The sequence below is a fragment of the Mauremys reevesii genome, linkage group 1, assembly GCF_016161935.1.
Source record: "Mauremys reevesii isolate NIE-2019 linkage group 1, ASM1616193v1, whole genome shotgun sequence".
NCBI lineage: Eukaryota > Metazoa > Chordata > Testudines > Geoemydidae > Mauremys > Mauremys reevesii.
In genome coordinates, this window is record NC_052623.1 from 319,361,214 (window position 1) to 319,385,096 (window position 23,883).

A 23,883-nucleotide genomic window follows, 5' to 3' on the forward strand; every position below is an offset into this window, starting at 1 on the left:
AGGGGCAGGGATGGGGCTAGAGGCAGTACAGCCGCGTCAGAGGAGCTGCTGGCATGGGGCGCTCGCTCCTGGGAGCAGCAGCCTCATGTTCTGCTCCTTTCGCCGCTGTGGTTCCTGGGAGAGCCCTGCAGTTCCGTGGATACCGATTTATATCCAAGGATATCCGCATCCATGGGTATAAATTTCTATCCACGCAGGGCTTTATATATATCCGTGGAAACCAATTTATATCCACATCCATGGATATAAATTTGTATCCGTGCAGGGCTCTAGTTGTGAACTGCCCAGGAGAGCTCAAGCTGGCATTGCCAGCTCTCCTTCTCTAACTCTTTACTGCTGCTGCAACAATTTCTTGTTCCCATGGAGTATATAGTACTGTGAGTCCTGCTGCCTTTTCACTGTTGTTTAATAATAAAAACCTCATCTTTGCTTTAATATACATTATTCAAAGATCATCAGACAAATTAATAATTACTACATTGATTACTGACCCATCTCTCTAGGCCAACAGCCCTTCCTTTCCTGCTTTCAGCCTCCCAAATAAAGCTGAGCGAATAACAGATTTTTTGGTTTGGTGGCCAAACTTAGAGGCGTGGATGGATAGATTCCTTTTAAGCTGAAACTGATTTTTTTTTTCTTTCCCGAAATGAAAATGCCGCAAATTTTTGTTCGGGTTGAAATGAAATGTTTTAAATGTCCAAATCAACACTTCTAAATAAAATGTTAATTCAAAATTACATTTTGAAATGGTTTAGATTTTTTTTTTAAATGAACTTTTGGCACTTCTGAAATTTTTATTTTATTAACTGAATCAGCCTCTCACTGGGTTTGTATGATCTAGGATCAGTTTCATGAGCCATGGCAAAAGTGGGTATGCGTTGTCACCCCAAATCAGTGTGGGTTGAGGAACCATTAATGTCAATTTTGTTCAATGGGAATAGTTTCCTTTTGTCCCTTCTGAGAAGTCCAGTTTTTGAAAATTCTGGCATCATGCCCTTTTTCTGGCCACCAAACATGTCAGTGATAATGCACCTATAGCCGCATTGCCACTGAGTAATACCCCTTTCTGTTAGGTTACTCCTGGCCTTTCTTTCAGGAGCTTTGTGTGCTCAGCCATTTTGAGGCTCAGGCCCTAAATATGTTTCCATTTGATCATTAGAGAAGAGTATCATGATTAAATTTAAAAATATACTGCATAAAGTGTGTGTCTGGGAAAATTACTCTTGTTCCTCTCAGAGGTAACGCAATATTGCTTATCTTGTTACTGGAAAAATGTCATACAAGTAGGGCTTCATCCACCTACAGAAACTGACAGCAGGGTTCTTCAAAGGGCCAGGAATTATTTCAAAGAACATAGTGTTCTCTGATGTATTGCCTGGTGGAAATATAGTCATGTGAAATATTTTTTCAGTGTATACAGAGCTAGTCATAACAAGAGTCTACACTACAAAAGGTGAGATGATAGACCATTAAGACGTACATCTAGCTCATCATTTGCATCGAGCAGGGGAGTGTATCTTCCACAGCAGCTAATTTAGCTAGTACTAAAAGAAGGCATCTTTTGTTAGATACCCTATATATCTATCCATAGAGATGATTTGAAGGAAATTTCCATTGCTCCCATTTCCTTGTCAGTGAAATTGAGTATTTCCTGATGTGCTATTTCCTCACTATGCTAGATGAACAGTTACTGATAATTACTGCCTTTATATTGTGACTTTGAGAATTGGCATTAAATATTATCGGTATGCCTAGGACCTCTGTAGAAGCACTTTATTCCTCCCTACTTGTCAGTGTATAGTATAATGTTGTCAGAAATTGCTGATGTATGTTGCCCTGTGAGCAGCACCATAGAAATCTCTGTGTAATCTCTGCATTGTGCAAGGATTTAGTCTCTTCCTGTGAGTTTGGTTCCCATCTCTATTTCTACAAGATTTAAAGTTTTTTCTTCTGAAAACATTTTTTTTTTTTAAATCCTGTCTGGTTGCAAAGATAACCTTCTGAGTAGAAATAAATGTGGTGTTTGCATGGAGGCAGACATTGAAAGAACAGCATAAGACAAAACTATCCTTTCCCCTCCTGCAACTTTCCATTACCTGTCAAATCTTTCCACAATAAACACTTATCGAAACCAACCATTGAGTCCCTAATCCACCTACAGCTTTCCAAACTCTTAAGCATGCCTCCAACTGCAGCCCTGCTCCCTTGCTAAAACTTTCCTGTGCACAAAAGGGACAGATTTGCCCCTTAAACCTGTTACACAATCTGATGGCTGCAATTTTAAGAAAGAGTTTTATGCCCAGATAAAGTATGGAAATTGGACAAGAGGGATTCCTGTTTTTGAAGAATTTGATTTAACAGATCAGTGTAAGAACACTAAAAGGAATGGTGAATCTAAAGCATATTGATTACCCTAACTTGCTAATTAAAACATTAACTAGTGTTTGTACAGGACAGCCCTCTGAGAATATGAAACACTTCTTATATGCTAAGAATTATTACTCCACAGAAACAAACAGGAATGAATAAATCATTTTATTTATAAAATTCTGTGGGAATATGATCTGCCGCTGTGATTTAGTCTGAATAACATCTGCTTAATGAGATTTAAATATCCTCTTCAGCAATTCATCCACCTAGCAAAGAATCTTCTTCCTTATTGTACTCCTGGGGGGATTCTGTGCCCTGCATCTGTGCATAATTAATGAGCCACGCATATTTTTAAGTTTTGCGCAGAAAAAAGCATCTGCTGAAAAATAGCTGCAGTTCCACATTTTGTCCATGAGAGGACACTGTGGCAATAGACAACAGCAGGTGTTCCCAGCCTGCTAGGGAGGAGAGAGACTGCAGAACCTTCTTCACAGCGCCTCTAGACAGCGTCGGGCTGCTGGGAAATCAGACGGGCTCATAAGGGCTAGTGGGGAGGATAGACTGCGGCAGGGGCTGAATGGGAGTGGAGGCACAGGGCCACATTGGGAGGGGGTGTAGGGCCACATGGGGATGGGGGAATGGGTGTCTGAATGAGGGTGGAGAGACACATGTCCCTGACTGAATGGGAGAGGCTAGGGGTCGGCCAGAGTCTGCATGGGGGAAGCTCCCTAACAGTCCCTCTCCACCCCACAAAAAAACTTGTTCCATACTTTTCCCACCCATACCCAACAACCCTCCAAGTTAACACCTAGGCTCCTTCCCAGCAATTATTTCCCTCTTCCTCAGCTCTTCTGTTACCCTGACTCTCCCCAACCTTTGCACTGCTTCTGGGGGATGTGGGAAATATGGTTCTCTATTGTAGTTTAAACGAATCATTACTCAGAGTTTTGTATTAATATGCCTAGTAAGGAATCTATTTTTCAAAAATCATTTTCTGAATCTCTTGATATCTGCATTGTTACAGACATACTTGCGGACAGGTATTTTGAAACAAATGACTAAAAATAATTGAAAGTAGTGTGATTATATTGTGTTATTTTGACAAATAAAATATGCAGAATTTGAAAATATTGTGCACAGAATTTTTAATTTTTTGGTGCAGAATTCCCCCAGGAGTATTATTCATTTTGGGCATATCCAGGGCATTTTCCAGTTCTTCAGATGTGCTGGTCAACTTGGGATAAAATTGCCTATAAAATGTAGCCATTCTAATCATGAGGGACCAAAGAAGACTGCAGTAACCATTTAAAGTCTAGTCTACATTTAATATCACCTAGACCAGTGGTTCTCAACCAGGGGTCTGGGGCCCCCTAGGGGGCCTCGAGCAGGTTAATGGTGGAGCATCCGAGCAGGACCACCATTAGACTCACTGGGGCCCAGGGCAGAAAGCTGAAGCCCCACCGCCTAGGGCTGAAACCTGAGCAATGTAGCTTCATGGGGGGCCCTTATAGCACGGGGCCCCAGGCTGTTGCCCTGCTTGCTACCCCTAACACCGGCCCTGGATTTTATATGCAGAAAACCAGTTATTGTGGCACAGTTTTTATAGCATGTTGGCGGGGGGGAGGGGAGACTCAGGAAAAAAAAAAGTTTGAGAATCCCTGATCTAGACATCTTGATTTTTATACAGAGTTGTATCTTGTGCTATTCAGTCATAGCTTCCCCCCAATATATATGTTTCCCTATATCAGTGGTCCCCAAACTGTGGGGTACGTCTCCCTAGGGGGGCACGGAGGAACATTCAGGGAAAGGGCCTTGCAGGAGCACCACTCAGCCCTTCATTGTCACCAGGTCTGCTCCAGCCGCAGCTCAGGCCCCAGTCCCAGCCTTGGCTCCTGGGCCCTAGCCTCCAACGGTGGCCACGCTCCCAAATGTGGCCCCAGCTCCTGACCACAACTCCAGCCCCACTCCCAACTGCAGCTATGGTGGTGGGGAGGGAGAGACAGGGACAGAGTCCATTATAGGTAAGGAGAGGCGTGACAGAAAAAAATTGGGGACCACTCCCCTATATACGGAATACTGTGATGCAAAAATGAGTTATGTACTCCGCATACAGGGCATGCACAAGAATACATTTCTATGACCAAGTCAAATGTATGTCTTAAATGAGTCACCATCTAAGCATGTATCTTTAACCCATGTCTTTTCTCTCCTTTCCTCTTCCTGGTGTATGTTATATCCTCATTTGTCTGTCACTTCTGTCATTTGGGTTGTGAGCTGTTTGGGGCAGAGGCCTGTGTTTTCTACTGAGTACCTACCACAGTTGTGGGCTCTGTAAAAGGATGAATAAGCATAAGAAGGATGGTACTAGTATGAACAGTAGTTACCTAATCATTTTTATTTGGATGGGTAAAGAGGTACAGATGGCCGTTCATACACTACCCATTTTTCTAGTTAATCAGTTTTGTCTGTTTTCTTTCCCTGTTAAAGATAACTTCAGTGTCTCCAGTTATAGAGTAAGTGGTTTCCAAATCCTATCAAATACAGTCATACTATTTTGCATCCAGTATGCCATTCTCCAATGGATTGCCAACAGGTTTATTGAGAGAACTGATTCATAATCAGTTGGAGATAACTTGTCTGTCCAGTGTTTCAGGATGATTCTGCTGATTAGACTAATGTTCATATATCTGAAGAAATATCGCATAGATCAGGTATACTATATCACTGGACAGATATAGTATCTTTGTATCTCAGATTCTCAATTTAACTCCAAGCTACACCATCCTGTAGACCTTTCTGTTTCCAAGAGTAATGAATCATTGTAGTTTTCTGAAGTCTTTTCTTAACACTCTGTCTCCTCCTTCCTCCTTTTTCTTCTGATCTATCGGGAAAATAACTTGTTTTTTCTCCCCACTCAGACAGATGTGCACCATATGATAACTGATTTTTCAAGGTCCTCGTCACCTAGTGTGATACTGGCGTTGGTGTGAGGGTTGCAATATTGCACTATGTATTCATCCCTTTTTATGCTTTATAAATAAATGATTGATTTTTATTAAGTCTTTCTGAAACATCCCCCAAAAGGTCAGGGAGAGTCATAATTGATACCCAGGTGGCATACAAATGGTCGTTTTGCTATCCTTAAAGTGTACATTCTTGGTTGGGGATCAAAAACAGTCTACATTCGTGTGATATATTAATGTGTTGCCGGAGGGAGTAGTAAGATCTCAATCCAGGAATTATTTAATTGGAAATTGGGAATATTTTATCTAAAATATGAGCCTAAAGTGTTGGAAACGATACAGAGATCAATACATGAATATGATTTATGGACTATGGAATAAAAAGTAAGGTTCGTGCCAGTTGGAAAAGTCTTAGTTCCTTGGATCTATTTAAGTCTAACTCTTCCATGTGAGTCTGCAGTGCCTTAGCAGCCTCCAACATAGGTAGATTTGGGAAAGAGAATAAACTTGAAAAAAATTGAGAAAATTTAAAAGGCGTAAACCTTTTCTGCTCTATATGTTGTTTATAAATCCAAACTGAGCTGTAACACACATTCCTCCTAGGTCTGATTCAGATCTTATTTTGATAACTAAATATGTTTAAGAAATAATCACCCCTCTCTGTGCCTGGCTTGAGAAAAAATACATTCCTTTGGTTTTATTTTTCAGTAGTCATCAGTATTTTAATAGATGGGTGTCTTGTAACATAACATCTACTTCAACATAGGTACAACTTCCCTACATGTGACCATGCATTTTAGATCTGTACAGTGATACTTTATCTTAGATGCAATTTTAGCTAACGATTATGAACATTTGGGTCTATTCTCATGGGTGAAATTCGTCACTATATAAACAAAACCAGAATAAATGGGTTTTAGGCAAGAAATTAAAATCTCAGTTCTACAAATTCATGAATAATTCATTGTTTTTTTTGAGTAGTTGTCCCTGTGGGTTCTGCACTTCAGGTGCAGGCCTGTGTGTCTGATCAGACAATTTTTTTTTGTAGCAGTGTCCACATGGTCCACACTTGCACCTTGCATACCCACGTGCTCTTATCTGAGGGCATATAGGGGAGAGCAGACCCACCAACTCTCCAGTTCCTTCTCAGCTGCCTGTGGCCTGAGATGGAGCTCTGTGGTGTCCATTAGTTAGCCTTTCAAGTTTAGCTAATCTGCTTTGTCTTTTATTCATTATTTCTTATTGTGTTTATTTTATTTCCCCATCACACCTGGTGTGCATTTTGCCCCCTCCCTCTTATTTCTTCCTGCAGTCAGGACGTTCCCCCCCCCCCCCCCCACACACACGTCTTATCTGCCCCACCCTCAACCTCTCTCCCTTTGTCTGAGGCCTTCTCTTCTCTCTCTCTCTCTCTCTCTTTTTTTTTTTTAACAGCATGTGCCCCAAACTCCAGGTTTCAAACTTTAGCAGACCTGTAATAGGTCTTTTCTCCACAGCTATGGACCTCTGACTCCCCTCTCCTGACAGATACCAAAAGGAATCTAATACTAGTGCTGTTGCACATTCTGATGCCGGCATGTGTGCTAGTACCAACATGATTGGCCTCCCTCCCCCAACTAGAAACAGAGAAGGTTACTTCTTTGGACTCAGAAGTACCACTAGATTCTCGTTGAGACCCCCTCACTTGGGATGTATCTTGAGGAAGAGCTCCCAGAAACTAATCAACGAATCACTCAACAACCTCCTTGGCAGGAACACCCTTATGTTCCTCCACCTTTTACCTATGCCTCACCTCAATGGGCCTTTTAGAATCCTTGCCTTGTATGGAGATCAGTACTACAGGGCCCACACATACAAGAGGATCCATCAGTGAGGGATAGCCACTGGTATCCCAAGACCATGCCCTATTATCCCCTCCCCAAGGGTACTCCTTTGAGGAGCAAGTACTGACAGTTGAGGAAGAGGTGACACCATCTGAAAGAACATCTCAAAGAATTCCAGTAGCCTCTGCTTCCATTGAAGTCAGTGGGGCTACTCACATTCTTACGGTTAAGCGTGTGCATAAGTGTTTGCAGGATTGGGCCCCGGATTATTATTTTCAACCTATTAAACTCTTTAAGTAGAATGTATGTATATTTCATCTTTTCTTTTCATGCAGTGAACTAATTAGTCATATGTCTCATCACTGAGTGGTTTTCCAACTTTGCAATTGACTACCGTTTTCTTTCTTGTTCTGATTATCTTGACCTCATATCTTTAAAAGCATCTTCAATGATCAAATGTGAAAGCTATTGAGATAATAGAGTTAGCCAGATTAGTCTATCATTACACTCGCTCATTCTCTTCCCCACCCAACATTTTACTGTCTGTCCTTCATGTCATTGGAGGACTAATGCATTCTTTCTTCTGGTCTCCTTACCCCCCACACACAACTTAACATTGTTAATGTGATTAAATGACTTCATCTTTATAGGCATTACAATTTAACTTAAGATTTCTGTTTTAATTTCTAAATCTCTGTTCATACTAACGGTATATTCAGAATAACATAGGAAGCCTTTTTTTTTTTCTCCAGGTATGGGACATTGGGGGACAGCCAAGGTTTCGAAGCATGTGGGAGCGCTATTGCAGAGGAGTCAATGCAGTTGTGTAAGCATCTTTATGTATATCTTTACAATCAATTATTTAAATATCTTTTGTAATATTGCCAACTTCTACTTTCAGTCCCCTCCACCTACAGATATTGCTCAATCATTTACCTCTTTTGTACGACTGCCTACTTTCCATCATGGTTATATGTTTAATTTAACTTGGTAGACAGTGTTTTAAACCTTAAAACAAAAAAAGCTTTAAAACAAGGAGTAGCTTTTTTTCAACATTTAGTCTCTGCCCCCAAAAATAGAAGAATTAACCATACTTGTGGATACAATTATGTTACAGTAAATAGAATCTGTGAATTTTGCCATTTGTTTCAGTTTGACATTGTGAGAATGCCTTAAAATGCACCATTCCATCCCTGTAAAACCATTTTTTAATTTTTTTATTTGTAAGAACTAGAAGGATATGTTAGAAAAAAAAAGAAAAAGAAAAACAAACTAAATAAACTCACTAACATTTGTTTTACTGTAAACAAAGTGAGCACTGGTGAATGCAATCTTCCTGCAACAGTAACTAAGAATGTAACATCATGTGGCCTTCACTTATTTCACAAGTAAGAGTCATGCATCTTGTAAAAGAAGGGGTTACAGCAGGGGTCGGCAACCTTTCAGAAGTGGTGTACTGAGTCTTCATTTATTCACTCTAATTTAAGGTTTTGCATGCCAGTAATACATTTTAACATTTTTAGAAGGTCTCTTTCTATAAGTCTATAATATATATCTAAACTATTGTATGTAAAGAAAATAAAGTTTTTAAAATGTTTAAGAAGCTTCATTTAAAATTAATTTAAAATGCAGAGCCCCCCAGGACCGGTGACCAGGACCCGGGCAATGTGAGTGCCACTGAAAATCAGCTTGTGTGCCGCCTTCGGCACGCGTGCCATAGGTTGCCTACCCCTGGGTTAAAGCAATTAATCTGAAATTAGACTAGCAGAACAGCAGCAAACAAAAAAAATTAGCAACGTTGCAAAATTAAGCGCTAAGCAGCAACCAGAGCAGTACTCTAAAACATTCTGTGAAAGTGGAGGAAAGTTGTTTTGTACGTCATGCAATGTACCCGTTGATTTTACGAGAAAGGCTGCCTATTATAAGTATATTGAAAGTGCAACTCATAAGTGCAAATGAGAGGCATTAAAAATGGATGAAGATAGAAATTTTAAAAAAGCAGAAAGCTGTTTAATACTAAGACCAAAAAGCAGCTTTACAGGAAAAATGTAGTGTTCAAATTAACAGAAGCCTTCTCTGCAGCAAGTATACCCCTGAATACCCTTGACAATCCAAAACTTTGAGAAGGTTTTTAGAGAGCAAGGTAGGTGTTATACCAAGTGCAGATCAACTTAGAAAATTTTACCTCCTCAAAATGTTTGACTGACATTGAAGAATTTAAAGGAAAAGTTGCAGTCCTGTGAAGGAATTAGCATTGTGGCAGATGAAACTTCCAATGCTGAAGACAGGTATGTACTTAACATTCTTGCCATCCCTTTCCCACAAGCAGTGATAATGCAGGCACTTCACAAGCAGGTGAACACAAGCTGGATGTTCTTTTGTTACAGTGTGAAGTTTTGGAAGCAGTTGATTTAAAAACAGTCAGCAAAGCAATACAGGAAATTGTTGAAAAATCCACAATACCATTTGATTCCATCACTGAGTTTGTGACTGATAATGCCACCTACATGGGGAAAGCTTGGGATTGAGTTTGAAACCTTTGTTTTTAAAGGCTGTATATCTTACATGCATGGCACCTTTACTTAACCTTATGGGCAATCTGAGGAGGAAGATACTTTTGAAAGTAAATGAATTAATTGTGGCTTTGAAACATGCTTTCACTGCCTGCCCTGCCAGAAAAGCCCGGTTCAACATGTTTCTAATGGAAATAGCGAAAAGTCCTTCCATCTTACCAATCCCCATAATAACCACATGGAACAGCTGGTTCAGTGCATCTCTTTATCACATTGAGCACACTGAGAATTATGTTTCATCTTTTTTACAGAAGAGAATGGTTGTAGCAGTAGTTCAAGTTTTCAAGAGATTATCTTTGCCAATCCACAGCATTTATTGAAGAACTCCAGGCTCTAAAAGAGTTTGCACCCCAAATCATGAACATGCTTACAGCTTATGCAGAACTCACAGTTCATGCTCATGAAGTCAAAAATTGTGTGACCCCGCATTGTGGGCAGAGAGCAGCTCTGAATCTTGCCAACACCCAGCAGCAAAAACAGCACTCTTAGAAAGCTCAAAAAATAAAGTCAGACTTGGACACTGACTCAACCTCTCACCTTCACCAGTCTGCTGCCACTTCCTTTGTGCATGCCGTATATTTGAGCCAAGTCAAGCAAAACACCTTGATATTTGTGAAAGCACAGTATTTGAAAATATACCATTGTTTGAAGACAAAATTGCAGCACTTAGATTATTGGGCTTACTGTGGAGCACTTTGAGAATTGAGGAAAGAGGATGTTTTCCAGTTCTAAAGAAGCATGATGGCCAGATTCCCAGCTCAGTCAGTAGCTGCCCTGTGATACTTAGCAGTACCAGTCAACAAGGAGCATTTGGCATCAACATTATCTTATTAAAAATGTGCTTGGCGTCAATAGATACCACATAAAAAATAACTTCTTATACCAAAATTGCAACAGTTTGTACAAGGGACTTTACTAAAAAGAATCAGTTATTTTTGTTATATAGCTTTTCATTATTTTTGTTTGAAAAATGGTTGCACAATATGCATATATAATTTCCAAGTAGTTTACTTTGAGAAGGAAATGAAAACTATTGCATTAACGTTGTTTGTTTTGTGTAAATGTTACAGTGTAATACTTTAAATTCTTACGCAATTTTTGTTGCCGTAACCATACCCTGATTTTATACATTTTTACCATAATTGTTCTGTGAATTTTGCCTAATTTTACTGCGACATAATCGTATCCGTAATCATACTAAATTTCAACAAGAAAAAATTACTTGGTCACTAACAGTACCTTTTGTGTAAAAGTGGGATCATTTTCTTAACCCAGTTATTCTTGGTCATATGCAGTAAGTTAAACTGATGGCCAGATTTTGGAGGTTGGGAGGAAATTTCTCTCAAAGGGTCTATTGGAAATAACATTGAAGCACTAGAAGGAAATACACTTGTAGAATTTAAGAGCCTGATCCAAATCCCACTGATGTTAGTGAAAAGGCCAGGCCCAAAAATCAGACCCTAGATGAAGAAGATCTATTAAATTATCCAGTCAGTTCCCTAGCTTGTGCAAGATTATTCCTGGAGATTTTGACTCTCACATACGTATTTGCCTGTTGCATATGCTTCACACCCGTTTGCCTAATATTGTTTAATAGGTGGTGTTTCCTTATGCTTGGAGTGTAATACTGCCCATCTCCTGCCAACTGAGAAGGTTACTCCAAAAAATCTTTTTTTAAAACTATGTTTGGATCTGACAAGTCATTCAGTAAAAAGACCTGGCACATGTATATAGTATATTTTGCACATCCAGCATCCTTTCTATGCAATCAATTACATTTTCCAGAAATTTCTGTCTTCCCACAACCTGTATTTAATTCTTCTTTTTTTCTTTGTTCCCAATGAAATAGGGAAAATTGATATTTTTAAAATCATCTGCTCAGTGGGGGAGTAGTGGGTACGTTTGACAGATTTCAGATATTTTTAATAATGTTTTCTATCTGTATTGGATAAAAGTATACAAGTGACAATTTCCCCATTTTAGTTACATGGTGGATGCAGCAGATTTAGAAAAAGTAGAAGCTTCCAAAAATGAACTACACAGCTTAATAGACAAGCCACAGTTGCATGGAATTCCAGTAAGTGTTTGTGAGTTTTTGTATTTATGTAATTGTTCTGCTATGGTGTCACTGATATTCAGACATGAATAAATTGATTTATTTACTTACTTAATTGTTCACGTGTGAATTTAGACTTTATAGCCTGAGGCTGCTACTTTCAAAGAAACCTAAGGGCGCCCAACTCCCATTGAACTCCCATTCTCTGAAGCCATTGAAAATCCCAGCCCAAATGTGATGCAAGTTGGCTACACAACACTAGAACTGGTTGGACATTTTTTTCATGGAAGTGGTTTTTTCATTTTTGTTAAAATTGAAACATTAAATAAAATACATCCATTTCAATAGAATTGTTTAGAAAAAACAGAAATGAAGCTTTTCAGTAAAGTTGAAAAGTAGTGTTTTGATATTTTCAGAATGAACTATTTTGATTTTTTTTGTTTCAAAATTACTTTTTGAAACAAAATAGTTTTTTTATATTAATTTTTTTTAAAAGGTCAAAATCTGAATGAAATTCTTTGATTGACCTGAACTATTTTTTGTTTTCTAATACATTTAGAAATGTTTTGGCTTTATTCCTTTTCTGAATGGAAAAAAATTCAAAATCACAGAATTTCCCACAAAACATAAAATCCAGTTCTCACCCAGTTTTGCTTTTGTGAGAATTTGTGACAGTTTTTCACAGAGCCCTGGTTATTATCACCTGGTATCACTGCTACAGTGTGTGTTTGTACATCTTCCAGTGTAAAGGTCAATACAAATTTGGAGGTGGATTGAGCCTATCAAATTAATTGCACATAGGGCATTATCAGTTGGTAATACTTTTCAGTCAGTACCAGTATGGGTCAGATTTGAACTGGTAACCCAGAGGTATTAGTAGCAATATCTTAAGATGTATGAGACTTGTCTTTGTAGAGGTTGGTTAGCAGAACTCAAGCATGAAATAGTCCTCTGCTTCTACAAGTCAAGGAAGACCTTGGCTGCAAAGTAAAAATGTAAATAGAAAAAGGAATGCAAAAATTAATCTGTCCTCAAGCAAGATCTTGACTTTTGGCAATGAATAATGTGAGCTTGAAGCACCATTAAGTAATTGAGGAGGTGGAACTGAATGTGTTGTTAAATATAATTTGCAATTTTAGAATAGGTTATCCTCAGCCTTATATCATTTTTCTGTCTGGATACAGATATCAGCAAAAGAGGACATGGGGCCCATCCACAGAGATGCTGTTTTGGGAAGGAAAATAGATTGTTCTCTGACCCAGGGCAAAGAGTATTAGGAATATAGGGCTATTGCTTGGCCCCTGCATATTTTCTTTGGGCAGCAACTTTCAGTTCTGTCCAGTCATTGACCTAGGAAAATGCTAGCTAAAAGAGAGCTGGGTGAGAAGGAGTAGACAGGTGACTGACATCCAAATCATTGCAGTAAACTGAGATTTGCAGAATGAATTCAGGCAGAATTTCTGATCCCACCCACTATTGCAGCAGAAAGATTTGAGACCCCCTCTGTAACCTCCCTGCATATTATTGGAGCAGTCAAATAGGGAAGAGAAAGTAGAACTGCAGCCAGGATTTATAAGAGGACAGGGACAAAAAAGTAGGGAGCTCCTATTTCAGTTTTTCATCAAATTTCCCCATTCTGTTGCCCCTTGTCTACTGAGCATGAGGTAGGTTGAAATAGATCTGAGATTTTTAGCCGTGCATAATGAAGTTCTTTTCCTTTTGTGTGCTGTTATATCACAGTCTGTGGGTCCACCTAAATTTTCAGGTTGCAGTAGTATGTTGTTTTTACTTATTAGTTTGTTGTAAGTAACTACTATTGAACTATTCTTTATTTACTGTAGTTATTCCTTGGCATAATAGTAAGATGGTGTTATTAACCCAAAGATGACAATGAGTGAATTTTAATGTGTTTAATTTTAATCTGGATTTTTACTTGTAGTTGTGACATACATTAAAACAGTAATATGACCATGATTTTAAAACCCCTCAATCTCTTATTTTGTCTTCCATAAAATATGCAGGATGTTTATCCAGTGTTAAGTTTTATACGTGGCGCACTTTGTATTCTTTATGTAGTTCTATGAGCACAAGCATCTATTTTTTTTTCTTACTTCTCATACCTAGTTCTAAATGGAGGCTCCTATGATTGCTTCTGCATGGAAGGGATTGGGGTGGGGGTTGGGGGGAGAGAATGTGGCACTGGCTGCTTTTTGTGTGCCTAGCTTGAAGCACCTTAAAGGGGTGTAATTTTCAGCATGTGAGTGCTCAACCCTTTGTGAAAATCAGGCCATTTTAAGGGGTGTTCCAGTCTGGCACCCAAAAATCACTAGTCACTTTTGAGAATGTAGCCCATCCTGTCTTAAATATTTAGGTGTTAAAACTAATAGAATTAAATTGTGATAGTTTTATTTTATTTACTATTTATTAAGTTTACATGAAATTATTTACATTAATTTTGAATGTTAATTATTTGACAGGTGTTAGTCCTTGGAAATAAAAGAGACCTTCCTGGTGCACTGGATGAAAAACAGCTAATTGAGAAATTGTAAGTAGCTGGCCTATCTAAATAGTTGTGGCATTCTGAAAAGCTGTTGTGTAAAGGCAAAATCATTGGAAGTGTGCTGCAGTGACCAGCAGTTACAGATTCTATTTTACATTCTCAGATGTTCTACTTTTAGCTGCACTGGCATCTAAAATAGCAATGGTTGATGACTGAGGAAACCAATATTGAATCTTTCCTTCTGATAGTTTCAGATATCCTTTTTTCTCATCACTGAAGATGCAACTAATGTAAAGAATAATGTTCCTTCTTACGCTATCCAGGGTGCATTGTAATGGCAGTTTTATGCTTGACTGTCATTAGAAGAGAGTCATTTGAAACTATTGTCCGTAAATTTAAGCAACTCAGTATTTTTGGCATGCAACCAAAGCACAAAGATTTTGATTACTGAAACTTGCTTAAATTAATACAGTGGGTAAGGGAAATCTACTTTTATACAAAGACGTCCAATACATAGGGATCTAAACAAATTCATGGCCATGAAAAATGTGTCACGGACCATGAAATCAGATCTCCCCAGTAAAATCTAGCTATTGGAAGGAAGGAGGAGGGGGCAGGGCTCGGGGCACGTAGCATGCATCGGGCTCCAGCTGCTAATCCCAACGGGGCTGGGGAGGGACAGGACTTCCTCTTCCCCTGCAGGGGCCGCTTCCAGGGGGAGATCAGACCCATCTCTAGGTACCTCCCCCTGTTGCAGGAAACTCCACAGCAAGGTGGGTCTGATCTCCCCCTGAGAGCAGCCATGCAAGGGAAGAGGAAATCCCATCCCTCCCCAGCCCCACCAGGACTAGCAGCTAGGAGCCCCTGCCTGGGACGCTCACAGCAACATGGGGGAGATCAGACCCACCTCCAGAAACCTACCTTCTGAGCCCAACTGACAGCAGAGAAGCGAGGGTGGCAATCCTGTAAGCCCCTTTTGGGTCAGGATCGCCGTGGTTACAACACTATGAAATTTCAGATGTAAACATCTGAAACTGTGAAACTGACAAATTTTAAAATCCAATGACTATGAAATTTACCAAAATGGACCCTGAATTTGGTAGGGCCCTGCCAATACAGCAGTAATTTTGCTTAAATAAGTTGCTGTGAATCAAACCACATTTTTCATTTGTGGGATGCAATCCTGTTGAAAAAGAATTCAGAGAGGAAGGATGGTCCAGTGGTTAGGGCACTAAGATGGGACTCGGGAGCCCAGAGTTCAATTCACTGCTCTATCAAAGATTTCCTGTGTGAACTTGAGCAAGTCACTTAACCTCTCTGTGCCTTAGTTCCACATCTGTAAAATGGGGATAATGGCAGTTCCTCACTTCACAGGGGTGTTGTGAGGATAAATATATTATAGACTGTGAGACACTCAGACACTAAATAGTGGGGACCATATAAGTACCTAAAAAAAACTAAAAATATTATTTAAAATACAGATTTTTTTTCCCCACAGGCAGCATCCACATTTATACAGGAATCTTAGATACCTTAGTTCAGGGATCGGCCATCTTTGGCACACAGCCTACCAGGGTAAGCACCCTAGCGGACCAGGCTGGTTTGTTTACCTGCCGTGTCCTCAGGTTTAGCCGATCGCAGATCCCACTGGCCACGGTTCGCCGTCCCAGGCCAATGGGGGCTGCGGGAAGCAGCGCGGGGCCGAGGGATGTCCCTGGAGGGCTGCGTGCCAAAGGTTGCCGATCCCTGCCTTAGTTCTTAACCTAGTAAACTTTGTATGGTGTTGTGAACCTCCCAAAGATTATTGTTGAGCTCCTCTGAATACTATTGTTGCAAAATGTAGGAAACTCATAAAATCTTTGGTTTCTGATACAAAAGGGTGAAAGTTAAGCTTTTAAGACAAGGCACTGTTTCCTAGTTACTACTAAGAAATATTATCTCAGACATATGGATGCCTACTCTTTTCTATCTTTCTCTATTAAACCTGGCTTAATCAGAAAGGATTTGAAGCCCTTAAAACATTTATCACTTTAAAAAATGCATTTATTGTAAGCAATAGTGGAGTTTTAAAGTTGCATGTCAGAGGTTAGAGTTTGGCCCTTTGAATACAAATTTGCAAACATGTAATTTAGTGGATTGTGTGGAAAATGCTTGGGTCTGGTTTTGTGGAGTAATAAAACTACTTAATGGAATTTACTTTCTATAGAAACCTTTCAGCTATTCAAGACCGAGAAATCTGCTGCTACTCTATTTCCTGTAAAGAAAAGGATAACATAGGTAAGCATGTTATTTTGACAATGCTTTCTGTACACTACTTACATTATGATTGAGATTTTAATGGGGGGTGAGCATACAACTCCCTTAGGCAGCTTTGAAAATCTGTTTACCTTTATAGTTGGAGACATTTTGACCCAAGCTTGCTATTAAAGCAACCCTTCAAAAGTCTGGACATTTTAGGAAGCAAATAGACTAGTCAGTTAGAAAGACATTTAGTTCTGCAGAAAATCATTATATTAGTTTAACTGAACCCTTTAAGATGCATTTTAAACATTAACTATATTATACAACTTGTGATACTTTCAGAATATTATTTCCTGGATAGAAAGATACCAGTATGTTATCTATTTTAATAAACTTCTGACGGTTACTGGTCTTGTAGGCAGCTGTCAAGTAGATGTTACCCCTAGGGGCTGTTGCAGACTTTTAAGCTTTAAGTCCTCTGTACTGGAATGTCCTTGAATTCAAATACATCCCAACTAAGCCCTAAGTAGTTCGCTATTTCCCAGCCTACTTCTCCAGATTAGTTATTTCAATATTGGATGTTTTTCCATCCTTTAGCAAAATAGTTCCAGATCCTCAGCTGGTGTAAATCAGTGGAGCCCCATTGACTCCAATGGAATTATATCAATTTACACCAGCTAAGGATCTGCTTGACTCTTCTATCCTATACAAAGCTGGAGAAGAGCAGGGCAAGGAGAAGTAATCCCTTGTCCTCGGCAGAGCAATAGCAATCATTACCATGCACTAACCCAGTACCCCCTCTCCTCCTTCCCCCCCCCCCCCAATCCCCTGGAGCCTGATAAACAAGTAGGGGAAACTGTTGGAACTCCCATCTTGAGCATATCACAGCTGGGGATGGGGCACATGTAAAGTGCCCAAGAGTGTAAGCTACCTGTGAAGGTCTTGGCCTCGAAACATACCTGAACACCACCCCAAAAGCTTGATGACAATGGGGGCATGACAGTGAAATCAGCCATGCATATCTCTTCTCAGATTGAGGCAGACTGCAGCAATTTTCTTCTCTCCCCACTCCTGCCACTTTTGAAATAGATATAAAGTCAAATGTGAGACTTCTGTTTTTTTATTGTAATGATCTGCTAGCATTCTCATGTCCCTTCATAGAGTATTTGTTTTTGTATCTGTCCCTGCAGACATAACATTACAGTGGCTTATTCAGCACTCCAAATCAAGGCATTGTTGAAGAAAACTTTTGCTGAAGATAACTTTTCCTTCCAAATCACATGGGCCCCCATCTACTATACACTACTGAAAAGAAAAGGAATGAAACTAAATACTACCAGGACTCACTTTCAGTAGATTTGTTAACAAATAGAAAATTTCAGTCCATTACGGCCTTTAGAAAACAAACATACATACATCCAGAATGTCTGTCTGTCTGTCCTAAAAGCCTTAATATAAAACTGGAAAAAAAATCAGTACTTTTTCTGAGCTGGAATGTTTTGAGTTTATGCATGTGAATTGTCAACTGTTTAGTAATTTTTTTAAATATGAAGCTGAATAAACTGCACAATAGAAACTGGTGTGTCTTATTGTAAGGCGTATTGCAGAGATGATGTATAAACATATGCACACAGTATTTATGGTTATGTTGCTATTAATTTCTATTTTCAGTTGCCAACACTGAGTTACTTATTCTTGAATTTTCAAATCTTTTAAAAAAAAAAAAAAAAAAAAAAGCATCAGTCAAAATGTTGTTTAAATGGCCAGATGTGGAAAAGAGTGGTTTAAGAATTTGAACATTTATAATCTGGTACCATAGTCTCATCACAAGTATACATGACTCATTCATTTGTCTGTTTTATTAAAAAAACAACCCAACCCCCCCCAAAACACCACTTTCTCCACGTTGTGGCAAATCCCACTCCACACTCTAGTAGCAGACATTGAGAGTGTGACTGCAGTGAAAGTGATGCCGTCCCACCTCATGGGTGGAACAGAATGCCAGGGCTTCATGCAGGGAGGTAGATATATTAGATCCCCATAACAGCGGCCCCTCAGCACCAGCATGTAGAGGAGTAGGCTAGAGTGCATGAATCTATGACTGCACAGATTGACTAGCCATTCTACCCTCAACACCCTGGGATCTATTGGCCATTTCCTTCCTGAGGCTGAAGTAGCACTCCAAGTGGTTCCAGTGCTGCTGTGTGGCCTATAAGTGGAATATTCTTTCCCTCCCTGGCCCTTGCAGAACTCCCCAGCACACAGCCTCATTACTTGGGCTTTGACCTGGGATTAGGATTTGCTCCATTGCCAACAAGGTAAAGAAGCAGTTAATTCTTTTTATATTACTGTATGTTCCTTATTATTCTTTAATCCCATACATTAGTGACATCCCCCTGCCCTGAAATGCATTCTTATGGGACCTGTTCCCTATATATACACACATCAATATGATTCTATTAATGGAACTTTAAGGCGCAAATAGTGAGTAGACCGTCAGAGGTAACCAAGAAAGCTGACCAAGGGCTAAATCTGTCCTTTAGATGTTTGCAGGTGCAGCAGGGAGAAAAGCTATTGGGGTTTACTGGTCTAAAGATGGCATGTGGACAGATGGCTACAGCAGTCAACATAAAGTTGTTATATATTTAAGCACTACTTAAACATATGTATAAACGATACAAATGGTAATAATTTTAATGCAGCTTCAGTTTGAAGATGCTTTTTGGATGTAGCTTTAGTGAGTCACTCCTAGTGCCATGCTAAACAAAGCTGATGGAATCTTATTTTAGTGTCAGACCAGTGCCACTGCAATCAAGATTGGCACTTCTATCAAACCCCCTATTTTCAGGGGCATATAGCTTGTTTGTAAATGTTTGCAGCATGCTGGTATTTGCATGCACAGTCACAGCCTGGAAACCATTTTGTCTAGCAGTTAAAAGAAAACAATGTGGCCACCCTACAACTTTGAACAGGAAAAACAAAAAATAAATGCAAGTGTCTTGGTCTGGGGGTATTTTTGTTTTCTTATAAACAACCATGATTCCAAACTTGGACAAGTAACCATAGTTTAGTAGTCTAATTGCCTGTGGTATTTTGAAAACGAGCAGTAATGACCAAACTAATAAATCTTGAACAGTGATTACCAGCCATGCTCAGTTTTTGTCTTTTTAAGGGGTGGGGCTGCTGCCAGCCCTGGAGGCAGAACCTCAGCACATCCCAGAGCCAGGTTGTGCATACCACAAAGCGAGCCGCATCCACGCCAAAGATCTCCATCACTACCAAGACTATGCTGCTTGTCACTAGGACGAGGTTTCTGAAACAGGGGTAGCTGCTTCTGTAGGGAAAGCCCCTGGCGGGCTGGTGTGTTTACCTGCCCCGTCTGCAGGTCCAGCCGATCGCGGCTCCCAGTGGTCGCGGATCGCAGCTCCGGGCCAATGGGAGCTGCTGGAAGCGGCGCAGGCCGAGGGACGTACTGGCCACCGCTTCCAGCAACTCCCATTGGCCCAGAGCAGCGATCCGTGACCAGTGGGAGCCGCGATTGGCCGGACCTGCGGACGGGAAGGTAAACACACCGGCCCGGCCCACCAGGGGCTTTCCCTACAGAAGCGGCTACCCCTGTTTCAGAAACCTTGCACTAGGGGATAGCTGCCTGAGAACGCACTATGCTACTGCTTCTGCATGGGGAGTTCCAGGGGTGTCTATCAATCCCCATTGTTCCACTCATAGCTTTGGGACATTTCAACCACTTCAGTGCAGGAGGCTTGGGTGTGGTTCCCCCACTGGATTCCTTGCTTGCTTGACACTTGATGGCAGCAGCAGCTGCAGCCTAATTTAGGTAACGGGTAAGGAGAGGCAGTGTATTTACCTGCCCTGTCCGCAGGTCCGGCCGATCGCGGCTCCCACTGGCCGCGGATCGCTGCTCCGGGCCAATGGGAGTTGCTGGAAGCGGCGGCCAGTACGTCCCTCGGCCTGCGCCGCTTCCACCTTCTTTCCACCTTCCCCTTGTGGTTGGTTCTCATTTCTTTACTCAGAGAAACTAAGTATCATGCTTATTATGTGGCGCACACATCCCCCTTCACAAGCTGGAGTCAAGGCCCTTTAGAGGGAACAGGCTCGTGTTTGGAGCCAGCTGAATGAATCCCAGAGAGCAGGCGCTGTGAATGAGGGATTTGATTATTAAGAATGTCTCATTATACAGCATATACTGAATTCCTTCCCTTCCCCCCCCTACTGCGTGAACCAATTTCTGAGCCCCAGCCAGCACAGTGCAGACACTGGCCTTGCTGTCCTCGTTCAAAATATCCTGTCCTTTTTGCTTCCTTAAGCCCACTTTGAAAAGTTACCTTTAACTGTAGATGGGCTTTTGATGTTACACAATAGCAGGGCTAGGGAGATAGAGTGCATCTGACTGTAGAGATTGGCATCATTCTGTTTTTGAGGCCATACACAAACCCAGGATCACAGAGACTAGATAATAAGACATAAGGGTGCAGAATAAAATTTAAAAGGGGTTTCAAACAGCTTCCTGAGAGTACCCTTTGTGCAGGGGGCCACCCCAACTAGCACCGAGCTTGTGTTAGTGCTGTACAGGCCTGCAGCCCCAGCCCTTGGTGTGAGAGCCGTATTAGTGTTTCCGGGACAGGCTGCAATGCAGAGCTCTATGGCTACTCACTGCTTCCTTGAGCTCACAGTGGGAAGCTTACTGACTTAGAGTAACCCCTGAGCTGCTCTAACTTATACCAGGGGCTGGGCAGGGCCCTAAACAGCCCAGCATGCAGGGCACACAAAAATGACTTGGACACATTTGCCGCACCTCCATTTCTGCTCCAAGTTTTGAAACTGAGTGAGTGAGAGCTAGGGCCCAAGCAGAGCTGCTAGTTGTCAACATCTGTTTTTCATTTAGTACCTAGTTTTTGCTTATTGAAAAGTATCCTCTATATTTCTTTTCCATATTGTTTGTATATATTGTATAAAACAGCTCTGTAAACTTAGAACATAAAATTGTAGTTAAATGGTGGGGGGGGCAGAATCAAAGGAAACTCAAGTTACCAGGCACACAAAACAACCCTGAACAATTGTGGCAGAGAGCAGTGACGCATAAATAATTTGTTTCTGAACAAGTCATTTTGTAAAATGCTGGTACTTCAGTCACCTAGGCAGAATAATAAACTGAATAGCTTTGTTATATACTCTAGTACAGTGTGTCCTACTGGTCTTCACAGCAAGTCTGTAGGACAAGTACTGGGTTCATGTGTAAGTGGCCAAATAAATTAACTAACTCCTAAAACAATATAGTAAGGAGTAAGTCTTTCCAGTGATGCCCGGGGGTAGCTATCCAATAAACAGCAGCAAATAAGGCTTATTTTAGCTGCAATGTGGAAATACTGTTCCCCTGGTTCAGAGCTTTTCAAACTTTTTCACCTCTTCTCTCCTTTGCGATCACATAGTATGCCTGTGATAATTACAACAATTTCTTATATTGTACAGTAATATTAGAGAGTTTTCAGCATACAGGTATGTCTTTTAATGCAGTGAGAATTGTGTTGATGAGATGCATACATGCATTCATGAGAAAGAGAGCCAAGTCTGTGTGACCAGCCATATTTCTGTGGACACCAGAGGTTCTCAGACCACTGTTTGAGAACTTCTGCTCTAGACGATTCCATGTTCCAAATGAGGCTTTTGCCATGATGTGCTGGAGTGAGCTGGTGAGAGTCCACCAGTGAAAATGAAATTCCACCAGTGAACTGACGAGAGTGAAGTGATTTCCCTGTCTCTGAGGGGAATTCACCCATTTCTCTCAATACTGCTTAATCAGCCCTTGCAGAGACAGTTGATCCCTGGGGCTCGTACAAACACATTTGGAACACGTTTGTTGGCCACTGGAATGGACCAGATTGTACCAAATGTTAGTAACTTCCAAATATGGCCCCAGAAGAACATAACTCATTTCCCTTTCAGTTGTACACGCTGAGCACGATGCGATGCTAGCAATACACTCAGTATACTTTTCAGGAGCAAAATATAAACATTTACAGTGAAGTGCACTTATAAGTGTGTTGGCCAAGCTGTTGTCGTCTCACTCCTTGGTTATTGTTACATGCAGATGAAGTGGAGAGTGTTTTTGTTTAAGTGGAAAACATGTTAATAAATTTCATCAATTCCTCATCCATTCTGTGTGCAGACATGCAATTCTGGTATGCAGGGTTCAGCCATTGGTTAAAGGATGGGAATTGTGGGAACCTCCTTTTGCCAATATTGGCAGCACTTCATTGGCTTTGTGCTGACTGAATATCAGAGCTGTGTTGGGCCAAGGGACTGGCTATGCACGGAAGTCCAAGCACAAACGATATTCCATCCATTGGGTCAGGTTGCTCCCTCCCAGGTTAAAAGTCAGGAGCCTCAATCCCTAATTGAGCGTCTTCCTCCTTGTACAGTTGAGAGAGGTTTGTCCCCCTCTGAAAAAAGGGCTAGTACCAATCCCAAGGAAGTAGGACCAGGGATGCAGTGGTCCTGTTCCTCTGCCCCCGCCTTTCCTCCTCCCCTAGCTTCCTGATAGTGCCACTCCAATGTAGTCATTCTAAAAGGGACTCATTCTGATAGCAGCAGCACTCTGGGCCTGTACTTTCATTCTGGGTAACATCTCTAGGGTTGGACTTGGATGGGGAGTGACATACATTCCCTTGATGCACCTACTCTCCTTCCACTCCACATGTACCCTCGGCACAAAGAAATTGTGGGGGGACATGGTGCTGTGATTGTGATGGAATTCCTCTTTGGTGTATGGAGGACTTCCTTGTGGAAGGATAAAAGGGAAATAATTTGCCCCTTTGATGCTCAATTGCCTCCTCAGACATGGAGCAACTAGGGAAATGAAGGGGTATATGTCAAATGTATACCTGTTAACGTATTGGCTTGCAATACTAATGTAACCCATACACCTCTTGGGTGTGGTGCTCTATCCCATCTAGTGGCACAAAGACCACTTAGAGAGAGATTAATGATACTTATAACACTGACAGACTCTGGTCATCAACAGGTGGTATCAAACCTGGAATCTTTGAAGCGTAGTGTACGAGCCTCTACTGCATGAACTAAATGCCACATAGCCTTTAGCTAAGGCTGTAGCAGACTCATTAATCTCTCTCTAAGTGGTCTTGGTGCCACTAGATGGGACAGAACACCACTCAGGAGGTGTGTGGGTTACACTAAGACTTAACTCTTAAGGACAAACTGATAAACTAAACACCTCTTAGCATGAATAAGATATGAGAGATGGGTTTGTTAATTTGTTCTTAAGGTCACGAATAAACAGAGATACAGATTAATGTTCAGCTGGCAATTTCAGCCATCTGGG

At 40.8% G+C, this 23,883-nt stretch overlaps 1 protein-coding gene across 2 annotated transcripts in view; it reads left to right on the top strand.

Moving 5' to 3' along the window:
* The window catches only part of LOC120395732 (ADP-ribosylation factor-like protein 8B), a 45,375-nt gene extending 25,710 nt beyond the window's left edge, over positions 1 to 19,665 (top strand). The window contains exons 3-7 of one of the 2 annotated variants that reach the window (XM_039520406.1): positions 7,909 to 7,982; positions 11,713 to 11,806; positions 14,263 to 14,330; positions 16,492 to 16,562; positions 17,717 to 19,665. In XM_039520406.1, coding sequence (XP_039376340.1) covers positions 7,909 to 7,982; positions 11,713 to 11,806; positions 14,263 to 14,330; positions 16,492 to 16,562; positions 17,717 to 17,766 — 357 coding nt within the window. In that variant the 3' untranslated portion in view covers positions 17,767 to 19,665. The remainder of the gene's footprint in view (positions 1 to 7,908; positions 7,983 to 11,712; positions 11,807 to 14,262; positions 14,331 to 16,491; positions 16,563 to 17,716) is intronic. The other variant, XM_039520407.1, reaches the window with a different exon arrangement.
* The last annotated feature ends 4,218 nt before the right edge of the window (positions 19,666 to 23,883 follow it).